Genomic DNA, 16,919 nt, shown 5'->3' with positions numbered 1-16,919 from the left:
GCTGGGAGATTTCATACCGGCGAAGTGTGATGTGGTGCCGACAGCTACACTTACCCTGCCCGGTACTTCAACAATAAAACAGGTCTGCTTGTTATCTTTCATTTGCTTTAGGTTACAAAAGTTCTGAAACGTATCAAACCGTTGGGCACAAGACAGAAGAAAGACATCGTAAGAATGTGAAAGTGATGTAACCAAACACCAAAATGGAATGTTTGGCCAGGCTGACTGTAAATAAAGCAACAAGCGATTTTCTTACAACTGACAACTATGAAATCGTAACAATAACCATTCTCTCCTACCGAGACATTTTCTTTGTTGACAGAGATGGGGGCCTCGTGCCGTCGCCATGGAAACGTATCTCCGCGCAAGGCTTGTCGGGATCGTGAATGACGACGAGATGTGGATTCGTGAAATAACAAACGATCCATGAATGACTGAACGGATGGGTAAGTACAGTTCTCAATCCACCTGAAACGCCTCAGTAGGAAGCGTAGGAGGCATTTAATAATCTGAACTTGACCGGCCACCTCCCAGAGGACTCCGCGCGTGTTAGAAACATTCCGCTCGGCAAGTGTCAGAATCCCGAGGAGTCTCAACGCCATCCACTCCGACCGTCTGCGCGGCAAAGGTTACCGTCCTGACAAATTACTAAATGAAGTCTTGTCGGTTTGATTTCCAGCCGGTCGTGCTGAGAGAAAACACGAGCCTGTAGTGCTAAGTGTAGTGCCTAAAATGATGGCATTCATTCCTTGATGGATACAAATGACGCTATAAGGGTCACCTTTATAGGTTCTAAATCAGTGAATGTGGAAATAATGGTGCAAAATCGGACCCAAAAATTAGAAGAACCACGCCAAAAGCAAACTGTACCTCAGAGGCATTATCTTGATGAAGACGGCAGGCTCGAATCTTAGACATTCCGAGAATTCTACTGGGTCGAGTCCGAGGAGCTAACCAAAGAAACCCTGGTGCTTCAGAGTGGCTGACAATTGGTGATTTGGTCTCGTGCAATTTCTCTCCAGTCGGGCTTGATATGGTTTGAGGCATGAAGCCAAACGGTGTTTTTCTTTCAATCGAATGGAGATAATCGGGTGCAACATTAAAAACGACAAATACACATTTCAGCAATACACTACACAAGTTTTGTTTCAGTGACATAAAAGTCATTCCTCTGATGTTTTCAGATACCTTCAGTCCCTTCCTTTGTCAGCCCTTAGACGTGACAGACTTCCAGCTTGCACGTTATGGCAAATTTCCAGTCCATGAGATTCGTGATTTCGTCCACACGACAAAGAAACATAAAGCTAAAGGTAGCGCAAGGTTCTCAAGAGTAGATTCGGCACATTACCAAAAAGGAAATGGTTGATATCGCTTATGCTGATTAACAGCAAGGAAGACAAGACCTTTGTAAAAGAGTGATGCGGAACAATTAATTTCATCATATCTTACGTTTCCATGTGCTATATATGACATATAGTAACTCATAGCTAAGGTGGGGAGGGGGGCGATTGTAAATATGGGATGTGTGATTGCTCTCATTTATACACTTATCTCAAATAAGCTCAACAGACAACACATGAAGGAACAAGCTGACAAGAAGAGATTTAGATAAAATTCGAAATATATATTCAACGACCAAAAATATAAAATACACAATAATCTCCACAGATAACAATACAAAGATAACTCTATCATAGGAATACAATGTACAAAATGCGACAGAACAATAGCCATGTCGACTTCTTTGGTATTTGGAACTATCAAGTTGCCTAGACAGAAAGGACTGACATTCGAACAATTCATATATAAGGAGACACGTTGTAAAGCAACTTTTTGGGGATGCAGAAAATACACGAGCAATGAGTGGAAAAATTCTTTTGCAGATTATAAGTCAGAAATTGTGGTAGAAATAGTGGTCTGTGGTTGACTTTCGCAGAAGGGACAAATTTTCTTCAAAATTTTCTCCAAAGCATTTTCAACATCTTTGACAATTTGCGTGGGTAGGAAGAGAATAAACACGTTATCGTTTGTTAGCATGGGGGAGTGAGAGGTCGAAGGACGAATAAATCCCCAACCCAAACTTTCACACTCTCTATTAGCAAGGTTCTGTTTTCTTTCTCAGACAAACGAGAAAGAATAACTGAGAAAGCTCGTTGGAGACAGTGGTCTGGTACGGAGCCCCCATGTCCACAAACCGGTGCGCCCGCACGAACCACTGTCTAACAACAGACCGGTGTTGGGTGCCCTCAAGGCTCACAATGTAGTTTATACTTCCAATATTGTCATTTACAAGTTTAACGTGACTTCTGTCCGAACAAGTAGGAAAAATGATGAGCACATGTAAAACTGTGTGAAAATCAACCACTGAACACGACGAACAAATAGTTCGAACTCGCTTTATAAATATGACTTCTGTAGGATGTATAGAAAGGGTTGAGAGTGCAAATTTCGGGACAAGTCTGCAAATTCTGTGAAGTATTTGACGTCGGCTTGTTTGCGTGGGAAAGTTTTCTTAGTGGGGAGGGATCGGATTCCGAACCAAGGCGAGAAAGGGGACAGGGTGTCGCAAAACAAAACTGTCCGTGTGGTAAAACATTGTCCTTGCGTGATATAAAACATTTCTCTGTGTGCTAATACCTCGGCTCAGCCCACCCCCTTGTGTGCCCGGGACGTCCTTTCTGCCTAAAACAACACTTCGATATTTGCCAACATGTCTTCCGTCTCCTTCGTTTGGGACGACAAAATCCGCCATTGTCTGCACAGAAAAATGTTCGTGTTTGTCGTCAAAGTCCCTTGTTGGTCAGCAGACTTCACGACATAGTGTCACAATTCGGCCGAGCACAACAGGGCTTTGGGTGGAAAGACGACACTGCATTTCGGCGGGAAAATCGTGGACGGATTTTCGAGTCTGTTGTAGAATTTTGCTGTCTCCATAGCACTCTAGGAGTCCTTTGGCACAATGACGGGCTGGCGGAGTCTGGAAGCCGGAACCCTGCAGTTCTCAGAAGTGGCTGGGTCCGCTAGACGGCGCTCCTAGCCCGAAGTACAGCTCTTGCCTGGAGACCTGTAAAACAAAATGGCGGACGCTGGTAAGATTACAAATTAGACCACTAACTCCACTAATCCGAGCATTAGACTGCTAATTGTACTTCAAAACAACACAAAGCGAACAACTTCAATTAGTCAAAGGATTTGAGAGTTACTTGAACACTGAAGGACAATTCAGTTGTTGCTGTAGAACAGTTCTACAAAGACTCTCAATAGTTCTATGTTGCTAGTACACACTAACACACATGAGCTCACCACGCAAACACAACAAAATCTCCTGATCGCTTTAAACCATTATTGGGACGTTTACGTCATGGTGCTGTCGTTATCACTAGATCTCCCAATACAGGGATATCGGAAGTATTTTACAATTAGGTGCCGGTAAGACCTACATCTCTCGCGAGACTTGGGAGTGCCACACAACAGTATAATCCTGCTAAAAGCACGTTCTTCCTGTCTGCATATTGGTCTACTTTTAACGGATTTCTTTAAAAAAACAAACTGCATTTAGACCAAAGTACATTTATATTTGATAAATTATTCATAAATGTAATGAAGAATTACCAACTTCTCATTTGCATAAACGTACCAAGAAATATGAGTTTCTAATTCTATACTGTTGTTAAGGTCAACGAGACCGTGATATGATTGTGTTTATTTGTCAGTTAGAAAAAAAAAACCTTTGTGCTCATCAGACTTTTCTGCTGTCCCAAAGAACCGGGCTCCCCCCTTTTTTTGTGTATCCAAGTCCAGCCCTCCCAATGTGACATACTAATTGGATTTCAGGACTAGTGGCCTTTACTTTTTTTTTCAAGGGATTCCGTTAGATTAGACTTACTAGGTTATGAAGTCGATACCATTTACAACTCCTTGAAAGAGAAGGGGGGCTCATGGCTTAGGTTTTGTTCTTATTGACATTTGAGACTAACATGTTTATCTTGTAATGCAGTTGTCGGTTGACTTTTAAAGGCAACCTTTACAAGAATGTCCAACTGCTGTGCAATAATTGTTGTGCTTAGATAAAATGTGATATAAGATTTTTGGGCAGCGCGTCTGGAAGTCGTGGCCCCCGCTGCGGTTCCGGTTGGGGAGGGGGGCGCTCTCGTTTGATGTGGAGTTTTTACTGCCTCCCCCTGTCGCGCGGAGCTATTTAAACTCGAATTAAGGAAAATCAACGCGTCTCGCCTGCAGCAATATGAGGGCATCAGGACGAGTCGGTGGATAAGGGTTAGAACACTCACTGGACAAAATGGATACGGATGCGGGCATATACCGCGGTATTCGTTAGGTGCGGATGCGGAAGAATCCAAACAAATACGAACGAATCACAGATTCTAATAGGATACGACAAAACACTGAACAGATACGATACTGTATCCGCTAGGATGAAAAATACGAAGAGATACTATGTCGTATACAGTTGGATCCCTTACTGTTAACAAATACGAAAATGTCATTTGCTCGAATCCTTCAATTTGGAAATCTGCAATGTTCAATCTGGTCTTGAGTTTCCTTTTGCGTCATAAAAACATTTTACCCATCGGCGGGCCCACTCTTCGATAAAAGTACGTTCTGAAAATACACAAATACTAGAAGATCCCTATTCCGTCTTTCTATGGATCCGCTGGCCCATTTCACGGCAAAAAGGCATCAAGGATAATCTGCAGATCCTAACGAATCTCTTTTCTGCATTTTCTATGGTTCAGATGGCCCACTTCGCGACAGAAATGTCCAGGGTCAATCTATGGATCCTAGCAAATCCTTTTCCCGTATTTTCTACGAATACGTTGCCCCACCTCACGGCAGATGGATCCTAGCAAATCCTTTTCCGTATTTTCTATGGATTCGTTGCCCAACTCACAGCAGACGGATCATAGGAAATACCCTTTCCGTATTTTCTATGGATTCGTTGCCCCACCTCACGGCAGACGGATCCTAGGAAATACCATTTCGTATTTTCTATGGATTTGTTACCCCCACCTCTCATTTTTCACAAAAAGTACAGGTTTCGCGAAAAGAAGTCCGATTTCCGATCAGACATACACATTGTTTGTCGAAAAATAGTAATTTGCTCTCTTGAGCCAAAAAGAGCATTTTTCACAAAAAATACAGGTTTCGCGAAACAATGTCCGATTTCCTCGGAACCAACTTTATTGCATGCGGAAAAATTCCTCGACATCAGACATACACCTTGTTTGTCGACAAATGGTAATTTGCTCCCCCGAGCCAAAAAGAGCATTTTTCACAAAAAATTCAGGTTTCGCGAAACAATGTCCGATTTCCTCGGAACCAACTTTATTGGATGCGGAATGGTTCCTCTACATCAGGCATATACCTTGTTTGTCGAAAAATGGTAATTTGCTCTCCTGAGCCAAAAAGAGCATTTTTCACAAAAAATGCAGGTTTTGTGAAACGATGTCCGATTTTGTCGGAACCCACTTCATTGCATGCGGAACGATTCCTCAACATCAGACATACACATTTTTTGTCGAAAAATGGTAATTTGCTCTGCTGAGCCAAAAAGAGCATTTTTCACAAAAAGTACAGGTTTCGCGAAACGATGTATGATTTTCTCCGTACCAACTTTATTGCATGCGGAACGATTCCTCGACACCAGACATACACATTTTTTGCCGAAAAATGGTAATTTGCTCTCCTGAGCCAAAAAGAGCATTTTTCACAAAAAATACAGGGTTCGCGAAACAATGTCCGATTTCCTCGAAACCAACTTTATTGCATGCGGAATGGTTCCTCGACATCAGACATACACATTTTTTGTCGAAAAATGGTAATTTCCTCTGCTGAGCCAAAAAGAGCATTTTTCACAAAAAATTCAGGTTTCGCGAAACAATGTCCGATTTCCTCGAAACCAACTTTATTGCATGCGGAATGGTTCCTCGACATCAGACATACACATTTTTTGTCGACAAATGGTAATTTCCTCTGCTGAGCCAAAAAGAGCATTTTTCACAAAAAATACAGGTTTCGCGAAACAATGTCCGATTTCCTCGGAACCAACTTTATTGCATGCGGAAAAATTCCTCGACATCAGACATACACCTTGTTTGTCGACAAATGGTAATTTGCTCCCCCGAGCCAAAAAGAGCATTTTTCACAAAAAATTCAGGTTTCGCGAAACAATGTCCGATTTCCTCGGAACCAACTTTATTGGATGCGGAATGGTTCCTCTACATCAGGCATATACCTTGTTTGTCGAAAAATGGTAATTTGCTCTCCTGAGCCAAAAAGAGCATTTTTCACAAAAAATGCAGGTTTTGTGAAACGATGTCCGATTTTGTCGGAACCCACTTCATTGCATGCAGAACGATTCCTCAACATCAGACATACACATGTTTTGCCCAAAAATGGTAATTTGCTCTCCTGAGCCAAAAAGAGCATTTTTCACAAAAAATACAGGGTTCGCGAAACAATGTCCGATTTCCTCGAAACCAACTTTATTGCATGCGGAATGGTTCCTCGACATCAGACATACACATTTTTTGTCGAAAAATGGTAATTTCCTCTGCTGAGCCAAAAAGAGCATTTTTCACAAAAAATTCAGGTTTCGCGAAACAATGTCCGATTTCCTCGAAACCAACTTTATTGCATGCGGAATGGTTCCTCGACATCAGACATACACATTTTTTGTCGAAAAATGGTAATTTCCTCTGCTGAGCCAAAAAGAGCATTTTTCACAAAAAAATCAGGTTTCGCGAAACAATGTCCGATTTCCTCGAAACCAACTTTATTGCATGCGGAATGGTTCCTTGACACCAGACATACACATTTTTTGTCGAAAAATGGTAATTTCCTCTGCTGAGCCAAAAAGAGCATTTTTCACAAAAAATTCAGGTTTCGCGAAACAATGTCCGATTTCCTCGAAACCAACTTTATTGCATGCGGAACGGTTCCTCGACATCAGACATACACCTTGTTCGTTGAAAACTATTAATTTGCTCTCCTGACCCAAAAAGAGCATTTCCATGTTCGTTGACAGCCAGGGATCCATGTATATACGACAGCGTATTCCTTGTGTGTTATAATTCCAGCAGATACAGTGTCGCATCTGTTTGGTACTTTGGCGTATCCTTTAGAATCTGGGATTCGTTCGTATTTGTTCGGAATCTTCCGCATCCACATTTGAGAGATTTGACGGATACCTTGGTATCTGCCGGGATCCGTACCCATCCGTACGCTGTAGAAAGGCTATAAATGGCTAAATGAAATATAACAAAATACACAGGATTCGAGTGTTTAATTGTATTAAAGCTACAAGTGACAAGTAGAATCTTTAGAAAGGCGTCCTAACAGAAATTCTGCCTGCGCCTATCGAACGGTTTAATACACTTCTCCCGGCCATTCAGCGTCGATCTGGTAAAATAATAGTAACTTGTTGCTTGTTTCATGTGTTTTGTCCGGGTCAAATGCGTGTCACAGCCACTGTGCTTTTTAAATGTAAATTTATTCGGTGTTAATTGGTAAACAAGCAATCAGCACCAACGGGGGGCAGGTCTCCGTTCGGGCCAGATGAGAGTCATGTGACAGGGAGTACCCAATGACAGGCAAGTCTGGGGATTTCAAATGTACCGTTATGCGAGACGAAGCAAGCATTTTCCGGGCCTCTGTTGCGAGAGGAGAAGAAATGGAGAAAGTTTGGACCTGTTTTTACCTCTGAAGTTCTGGTCGGGACTTTGCTTTCCAGCTGGGACCCCGCCGACCCAAAGAACGCCAAGCTATATGCGCTAGGATGCCTGGATTCTGTACAAAGTTGATGAGGCGGATTATGTTGGAGATTTGTGCAAGGTCACGGAATGGTAAATTCACTTTGAGCCGAGATTGCAAGGTGAACAAACTTTGCGACCTATCCAACACAAGTCATATGGATCGTACTGCGCAAATCTCAGCGGATTATTCCTCCTTCCGTAGCCTGTTGGAACCGTGTGCTCTTTTTAATAACTACCCCTGGTCCCGGCCCCGGAGTGTCGCTGGACAATGGAGTCTGAGTTGGACCAATTGGTTGGACACAGCACAGAATCGTGAATCATTTTGAAATTGCACAGTCACTGCGATTGATCCCAATGCCATCGACGTTAACTACAAGTTTTGAATAAAAGGCCGCAAAATTATATCCCTGGATATAAGAGTATATGGATATTTCCGATCCAACCAAATGCGAAACCTGTATTCCCACTTATTTGCTACGTATACTTTTCTTGGATCCCATTCAAGAAAATCCGAAATCTGAATTGTTCCGTAGGTATGTACGAGGGTGAGTCAGAAAGTAATGCAAGTGGTTTCATAACAGACTCGTTTTTTAATCAATTTAGTTGAAATTGAGCACAAAGGTAGAGATATATGTCCTCTTGAGATTGAATGTTTTAAATTTGGTCTTTATAATTTCATGAGCAACTGAGTTGATTTCAAGACAAACACACCCTTGGTAGCTTGTCAGACTATCAATTCCTCTAAATCTGACCCATTTAAAATCACTGTAGGAGGTTGAAAATATACATGTATGATAACAAATGTCTCTATAGGTTGCGTGCCAATTTTCATCTCTAAACTCGTAATGGTTCTTTATTTACAGCTGCTAGGATGCAGTAAGTTGTGTAATAGAGCTGTTGGATTTATACGTGAATTCGTGAGTTGTTGGTTAAAAGGCTACTTTTCCATTAACCAAAAGAAACGAAACTTTACACAATTATAAACTGTTTAAAGGCCAAAAAGTGTGCTAAGTTTCATTTCTCTTTGTTCATTGAAAAGAAGGCTACATAAAGTTTTAATTATAACACCGCAGATCTCATGACCCTGAAGACCGCGTATACCTCATTCTACACCAGCAACGAAAAAAGAAAAATTGCTCGGATTTCAGAGTTGAAATTAAGCATGTGGCTTATAGAGAAATGCAGCTTATTGCATGTGCAGGCTTAGTCTCCTACAATAGCAAAAATTGGTATAGGGAAATCCTTAATTGTACGTTAGTTGGACCTAACTTTTCTTCTGACGGGATACCAAGGGTGTGGTCCCCTTGAAAGGGGCTCAGTCACTCATAAAATATTGAGCAACAAATTTAGATATCTCAATCTCAAGAGGAGGTATGTCTTCACCTTTGTGCCAAATTTCAACTCATTCGATCAAAGAACGAGTCTGTGATGAAACCACTTGCATTACTTTCTGACTCACCCTCGTACTATCTAAACTTAGACAAAATACGGGGGATACAGCTTTCGGATTTGGTTAGGATCCGGGAAAATCCGCATTTCGTATCTGCATAAACGTATCCAAAATACGGGCGGATACAGCTTTCGGATTTGGTTAGAATCCGAGAAAGTCCGAATTTCGTATCTACGTATACGTAGCAAATACGTTTGGGATTTGGTTAGTATACGGAAAAATACCGACGTTTCGACGTGTTCTCCGCGGTAAGGATACGAAAAAATACCAATGGGATCCACTACCGTATTTGCCAAAAATACGGATTTCGTATTTTTCCGTGTTTAATTAGTCCGGATTCGAGAAAATCCGAAATTTCGGATCCGTAACAGATTCCGCTCGCATCTGTCCGTAAACGATCGTATCCTTCAAGGATACGGAAAGATAACGGCCCGGATTTGACTGCATTTGAACCCATTTTTTCCAGTGACTGGACGGAAATGAGGAATAAATGGCGCTGGGCCGAAAGGGCGCGACCGGTAGTAATGATGTTCTTTGATCTTGTCGAAGAAGTGATATCTTCTGACACGCAGTTGTGTTTCGGTAGCCTCCACCAGGCCTTCTTACGTGGGTATGGGGATCGTAGAATTCGGTAAAAAATCGGGAAATTGGCCATAGGAGTCAGTCCATGCTAAGGTTCATGTTTCCCCTCCGGAGGACTAGCAGCAAAACTTTCCTGGCAAATTTTTCTCACCATAATAGACAGTAGATACTAGTGTTTTGGGGCATTTGAGGAAAAATAGATTTTTCGAAGCCTTAAAGACCATGTAGGTGTGCCCTGGGCAAAGCACTAAGGAAGTACTCCCTACTGTGACCATCCCAGCAGCTAGAGTGGTGAATTGACCCCTATAAATACATAAACTAATAAACATCCCAGACTGTCTACACGCTGGAAACAAAGGCAGGGACAGATTAGCATAAAATACTGGTCAAAAATTCAAATATTTTTCTCTACTGGTTTTCAAGGAAACACTATCAAACCCTGCAGAATGATTCAGATACTATTATTAGTTGTAACAAAGTTACATAATCGAGGTCCTAAAAACAGCGACTTTGAAATAATGGGAAACCAACCTTGTGTTCAAATTGAAACTTTCAACTCTGCTTTGCCAACTTTGTATCAAAGTGTCTTTTTGTATCTACAGCACATAATTGCAACTTGAAAATCTTCCTTATAACTGAATTTGCTCTGATATTTATGTGTCTAAAATGGATAATAATGTGGTGTCTATTTGTAAATGTACCAACAGGGGCTATGTAGACTGTACATGTAACTGTCATTTATGTCTAAAAGTAAGACAAGCCAGCATTTTCATTGCTTTATTTTCTGGGTTAGGTGAAGCTTTATGTATAATCATACTTCAATACCTTATGTAGTATCCTAATATCAAAATTGAATTGAAAATAAATTTGTGTTGGTCAGCGGTCTCAGCCAGCCTTCCCCGATGTGAACTCCACCACAGTCAACAGAAGACTGGGCTCTAGTAGTTTACGTTAGCCGAATTTATTGGGTGGTTTTATAGTACGGGGTGGGTCTTTAAGTATTTCTTTTTGTTTCGTTCCTATCCGAGAAAATTTGAGAAGGTTTGACTCTTCTTGATTGAAGCCGATAAGGTCAACTAATTATTCACCCTGATTTTGCCGTTGGAAAATTAACGACATAATTTCGCAAGGTGGGTCAAACGTAGCCGGGAAAATGTGACTTTTCATCGCGCTCCTTTGAGCCGCCGACTGTTTGGCTTGGGGAAAGCCCCAGCAGGGATTGGGGTAAAGCCCCTCGGGGAGACCAGCGGGGAATAAGGTACCCCAGGGGGAATATTGAGTGGTGATGACACCATGTTCATGGCGAGCACGTGAAGAGAGATCACACCAAACCCACAGAAACTATACCAGGGGAACTGGCGCGAAAAATTGGATGTAAGGAAACTCTCGGCTTGAATATCGAAAATTACAACTGTCGGTCATGCGTACACAGAACAGAGCACGAGCTTGTTAGCGATAAAGAAAAAACGGCCTGGTATCATACACACCTCAAACATGTTCCTAGTTTCTTACATGTTGTAAGCACGTAATTGTGGAGCGTTGGGCACATGTAAATCATGGGCGTAGCTCGATAAACTATGCACTACGATGAGTATATCAGCCAGGAAAAATATAGTCGAGGGAGTTCAGATGTAAGGGAAGTAGAGCAACCACTTCCCAAAAGTCACGAAACGAACTCGAGAGACGTATGATACGGTATTGTGGTACATATAACCAAGGATACAACATACAACATAGTTTACATTTTCTACCGTCACACAGGTTCAACATGAAAGTCTCGGATTCGGCGCCTCAAGCGGTTTCACAGAGTTGATAACAAGCAAGAACTTTTTGTCTCTTACAGACAGAGGAATTAACACAATTGCCCTAACCTGTCTGTTCAAAAACAATAGATGGAATATTCGAAACTTTTGAAGTAAAGCGCTATCCGGAACAGAAGTTTTGTGACCGGGAGCGGTACAGAGGCAGTTCTCACTATAGGACATATTTATGAGGGGCAATTTCGACACTCGGGAGAAGTTTCACACGGTCGCGATAAGGGGGATCATGCGGAGTTGGCTCGTGCGGAAGGGGGCAAAAACCTCTGATGGGAGAATGGAAGAGCAAGGAGGTTAGGGGAAGTCCCTTTTCTTCAGAGACAGTCGCTCTTGTCTGAGTGATTTCCGTCCCCATGTGAGACGAACGATACTTTCACTTGTGTTAAATCTCACAAGTTTAGATAACACGACATAAACATTGGCGACATCTTCACCATTGCCAAGAAGCGAGAAGATGCCGAACTTCTGTGTTGGACGAGATCTGTGATACCATTATAAATGTTCGGTCTTTGCGGAGAACTGTACTTAGAGTACTCTAGCTCGGTTAGGCAAAAATTTACAAAAATGGTCATTATTTCATTCATAGTCGACGAGCCGAAGAAGAGCCAATGTTTCTCAATTTCACAATTATTTAGGGTGACACAACAGAACAATTTGAGATACGCGTACCCTTCCCCAATCGTAGAACTTTTGCAAAATGCGGAGGCATTTCCCAGAATGAGTGATCAAAGAGTCTTAAGTCGAGGCAGTTCCCCGCGGATTACCGGCCAAAGCCCGCCGACTAGATTTGCCCACAGGCGGACAAATGACTAGAAGACCTGTGGGAGGGCGGACTGCCTGGCTACGTGCCTCATCAACGATCTTTCCAACGGAGATGAAAAGCCAAGAGCTGTATAGAAAGTTTCCTGGCTAGGCAAGAGTGCGAGGTCGGGTGTACTGGCCACCAAGCGAGCCTCCGGAGTCATGTTGTTGAAAGACCGAGAACCCGAACAGCGGTGTTCTGCGAAAACTCCAGATATAAGGGGATGTTTTTAACGTGTTTAACTTGGACTGTTGCCCACATCATATAAATTCAAACGTGAAACGAGAGCGAGAGAAATGATGGGGGGATTGTGTGACCAAGTTTGCAGGAAGTTGTGACTTAACGGGAACTCTCTAGAGACGAGCCAACACCAAAAACGAAGTTGCTACTTCATGATTGCCAAACTACAAGGATCCGCTTTGGCTACCCGCCCGAGAGTAATTCTGCCTTTTTATGAAGCAATACCACAACGAAATACACATATACAGCATAAAACCAGACATATATTTCGTGTTAGTCTAATCGCAACATCCCTGCCAGCAGCTACAGTCGTCTGTTTTAACCTACAAGAGTCCGAAGACCAAAACAGATGCAGGATAGTTTAAATGTGAAACCCTAACTTTGTAAGGGCGGAAGGATATTAAACTTCACGCAAGCCACACCGACATCTCTGGACCGTGAAGGTCAGATCACTGCCAACGTTAGGTGTCCCGCCGCGAGGGGGCAGCACTAGAAAGTAAAAGGGGTGCCTACAGTTCGGCAGTGAAAGTGTTTCATCAGGGGAGGGGTTGGAGGTTAGCAGGCGGCGCTCTTTGAAGTGATTGTCTTGTTTCGCGAGGCTCGCGTGCCTGTGGCAATAGAGGTCACTTTATTTACCCCAACTTTCCTTGAAAATCACCAGGGCTAGATTTGCGAAATTTGGTTAATAGAGAAAAATCAAGAGCTGGACAACTGGCCATGAGCACCCCAGAACAAACGGTTTTGATCTTAAATTCAAAGAAGTGCGCATTTCAGTTCTTCTAACGAGCTGTCATATGGCATTTACTGACGTGAATTTAACAGTGCCCAGAGGCGGCTGTTGAAGATATTTTATGAGCGTGGCGTGGCAAAACCACATAGCAATATGGTCCCGGACTTTTGTATCACAAGTGCGTGTTTCCTGTTTTGAATGTTTGCTACCGACCTATCACTTTTGATAAACTCTATGCACTTTGGAACACACTATCGCCTCTATATCTTCTTCAACATCAACATAAGCATGAAATACGTCCATAGCAACTCGTACGCATGCACATTCAGATCATCAGAAATACCATCCACACAAGAAAGTCACCCGTCATTCACACAATGGAAAACGAAAAAAAAAACTAGAACATAACAGTTTCCAGGTCCAACAAAAACAAAATAAGTGGTGGGACCATGAAACTGTGGCTACAACATGCACCGTTAGATGTAGTGGTTTAGTAGACTGGTAGATCTATGGATTAGGGATGAGTTTGTGTTAATGGTGGCAGATGAAAGGGGAATCATCCCAAAAAGGACCGACGTTTTTAGGTAGCTTTTTTTGTCTTTCAGAAGAAAATGCCAATGTTTCAGCATTAAAAAAAAATGAATTTGATACAGGGATAGGTCGAATGCTTTTTCAAGATGGGCTATGACTGCCACAATTCAAGATCATTTTTGGCCTTTCCCCAGATGGAATCTGTGTAAGACCCTCACCAGCTACAACTGATGATGTCCGTTCATACTCCATGCACCCTCCATTCTCCATACCGAAAAGGCGTAGCTCAGTCTCTCGTGCGCCACGTACGAACAGGAGGACGCCATCTTGGTGTCGGTGTCGTCCGATCTGAGGACCTGTGACAGGAACAGACGACATTTTCGTCAGAGTTGTCATGGAAACCTGAGGACTTCAAAACCACAGAAACATGACATACGCATGCGTCAAACGTTGTCACGTTGGATTGGGTTACCTACAAATCTTCGGACAAACATACTTATGTATGCTATCAATATTCTTCTCTTGTCTCAAGAACACTAGAGGTGACATAGAATCCTACAGGTCGCTAAAACTATTTCATAAACTTTTTTTGAGTCATTAGAAAGAAAAGTTGAAAAGTCAACAGTCCCGAAGTTGACGACAACAAGAACAAAGTTGAACAAGGATCGAATATTATTCCGCTGATATCTTTCTCCGAGAGTATCTAGACTTCCCGCGGTTCTGAGGTGTGATCACCAGTATTACACATTGACACCAAACGTGTCAGAAAGCAAACAAATCCACTCAGAAAGGTGTGAAAGGCAAACGTCCCCTGCTCGAAGCTATCCCTTCTTTCTCACATGTCGCTTCGCGGTGAGGCGCGTGGTTCATTTCAACACACGGACCCTGTGTCAACGCGTCGTTTACCTTCGTGAGAGAGCGGACTTATCGTTTGACTCTTGAAAATCTTCAAGACTGACAGGAAAACAGATGGAACATTGACATTGGCAGGGGCTGGGAGAGTCAGACTCGCGTAGGGAACCCGGCACGGGCGCTCCATGACGCGAGGTAAGCCGCAGAACAACCCAACCCCGCGGTGAGATCAGCCGGCCCTGTGAACACGCCGACACCGGCCCCAGCTGACTGGTGTGCGGACTACAGTGTGGTGCAAGCCTGGGGCTACGCTAAAACTTCAAACTACCCCTCCTCTCACCCGCCTGGAACAGCCATCACTGTTCTAACCTCTCTTTTACCTCGCCAAAAGCGTTCCTTTTACATCTCATACATCACAGACACTGTAACATGCCGTTTGGCACTTGTTTCTGAAACGCCGTTCCATAGACCAACTCCCAGAAGGGATTTCCCGTAAGTCGCAACGCGGACGGAGTTGGCAAAACAACCGACTGACATCGCCAAACTCTAGGCTGTTGCTACAGGTACAACGTGCAAATTTATCTTACATTTGAGAACCACAAGACTTGATAAACTGTTGTGCAAGGAACGGATGATCTTACTCAAGAGATACAACAAGCAACATAATGGTAATCACAGTGACAAGAAAATCATCTATTTACACAACTATGCGAAGACTTAACGATGTTTTAAGACTCAAGCAAACAGTGATGTTACTGACCTGATACAAGAAGTCTATGTACCGAGCCGCCAGCTTCAGCGTCTGTATTTTGGAGAGTTTGTCCGAAGGCAGGGTGGGGATGATCTTTCGTAGAGACGAGAAGGCTTCGTTCAAAGACTATTGGGTGAGAGACATATCATGTGTGAGTGAACGGTCACACTTTTCAATTATCACACAACACACCATAAGATATCAACTATTACTGTCTCTTCGACATAGTGAACATGACATCACACCAGAACACTGCAACTGCCGGAGTGATGACAACGAGAGAAATACAAGGTTCATACTAATTAAGAACATGTAGTGACATTGATGAACGCGGTATCAAAACACTAAGGGGAATGGTTACACCATATGGTCGTTCTGATGTTCCTAGCATATATTCATGCACATGCATGCACTATACTATCACTGCGTATTATATAGGGAGCAAGCTTAAAAGTTAGATGACGAAGTAAAGTAGAACCTACGTGCTGAATCCTCTTCTCAACCGAAGTACTGGCACACCCCGAATATTAGCACCCTTCTTCTGTTTTGTGCGTGGATTTGGGAGGATGTAGAAACATCCTATAATTTGTTTGTGAATAGAAAAAAACTCTGTCGTGAAGGATGATTTTTCAAAAGTTTCACTGTAGTGAAGTAGGTCGAATCTGAAGGGTCTGCCACAATCCGGGGGTGCCGTTATTCGAGTGACCAGAGGTGAGAAGAAAATTAAGGAAGCGAGAGCTCACGTCTTTCTGATTCACCTGTGTTCGTTGTCGCTCCCGCACGTTGGCAAGCACCCTCTGGTTCTGCAGGTCCTCGAAACTCTCTGCCTTCGACGTCTTCTTCCGATTTTTCCCGGACTTGCCACCGACGGACCCGCCGCCGGTCGACCCATCGTCCGAAGAGGCGCTAGATTTGGAGTACCGCCGCTTGCGCTCGTACCTCTTGGAGCGGGACGGGTCCTCCTCAGCCTCGGGGCCTGAGGAGCTGTGGTCCGCCAAGGGTGATGCGTCGGGGTCGGGCTTCACGAGGTCCTCGTGCGAGAAGGTCTCGAGCGTCGTGTAGGTCACCACGTCGGCTGCCATCTCGGTTAGCGATACAAACAATATCCTGTAGTACAGACGACTTGTAAAATCCAAGTTGGAGGGGGTGTCGCGCAAACTGGTCGAAGGAACACCACTTTCACAGCCTAAAGCTTCCACGCGTGTGGAGGTTTGTGCGAGTGTTCTTCAAGTGCTCACGAGGCGTACACTAAACTCGAAGGTGAGCGGGGGTCCCCTAAATTAGCGGGCTGTATGCAAACATGTCAGTCAAACTGCACCAAACAACTCCCAGCTGCGCTGTGATTGGTCTAAAGGTCACGGTAGGACCCGCCTACATGGGCGGGCAGACCGT

General features: G+C 43.3%; 2 protein-coding genes across 5 annotated transcripts in view; both read right to left on the bottom strand.

Annotated features, from left to right (window-relative positions):
* LOC118424056 overlaps positions 1–16,919 on the bottom strand; it is a 62,565-nt gene that overhangs the window by 16,159 nt on the left and 29,487 nt on the right. The gene's annotated exons all lie outside the window — the stretch shown is intronic.
* LOC118424081 (twist-related protein) lies at positions 1,604–16,774 on the bottom strand. Of its 4 annotated transcripts, none has more exons than XM_035832566.1 (4): positions 16,271–16,774; positions 15,537–15,653; positions 14,143–14,280; positions 1,604–3,064 (listed from the first exon to the last, which is right to left on the bottom strand). In XM_035832566.1, exons 1-3 carry the CDS (start codon positions 16,607–16,609, stop codon positions 14,146–14,148), a joined length of 591 nt encoding a protein of 196 aa, XP_035688459.1. In that variant the 5' UTR covers positions 16,610–16,774; the 3' UTR covers positions 1,604–3,064; positions 14,143–14,145. The 4 variants fall into 4 exon arrangements, with proteins under 4 accessions (XP_035688459.1, XP_035688458.1, XP_035688461.1 ...); XM_035832565.1 differs by having other exon boundaries at positions 14,197–14,280; XM_035832568.1 differs by having other exon boundaries at positions 16,286–16,773.

Source organism: Branchiostoma floridae, chromosome 10 (assembly GCF_000003815.2).
Source record: "Branchiostoma floridae strain S238N-H82 chromosome 10, Bfl_VNyyK, whole genome shotgun sequence".
In the NCBI taxonomy this organism is placed as follows: Eukaryota; Metazoa; Chordata; class Leptocardii; order Amphioxiformes; family Branchiostomatidae; genus Branchiostoma; species Branchiostoma floridae.
Note: the sequence above shows the minus strand (reverse complement) of the source record. Positions and strands in the feature narration are given on the sequence as shown.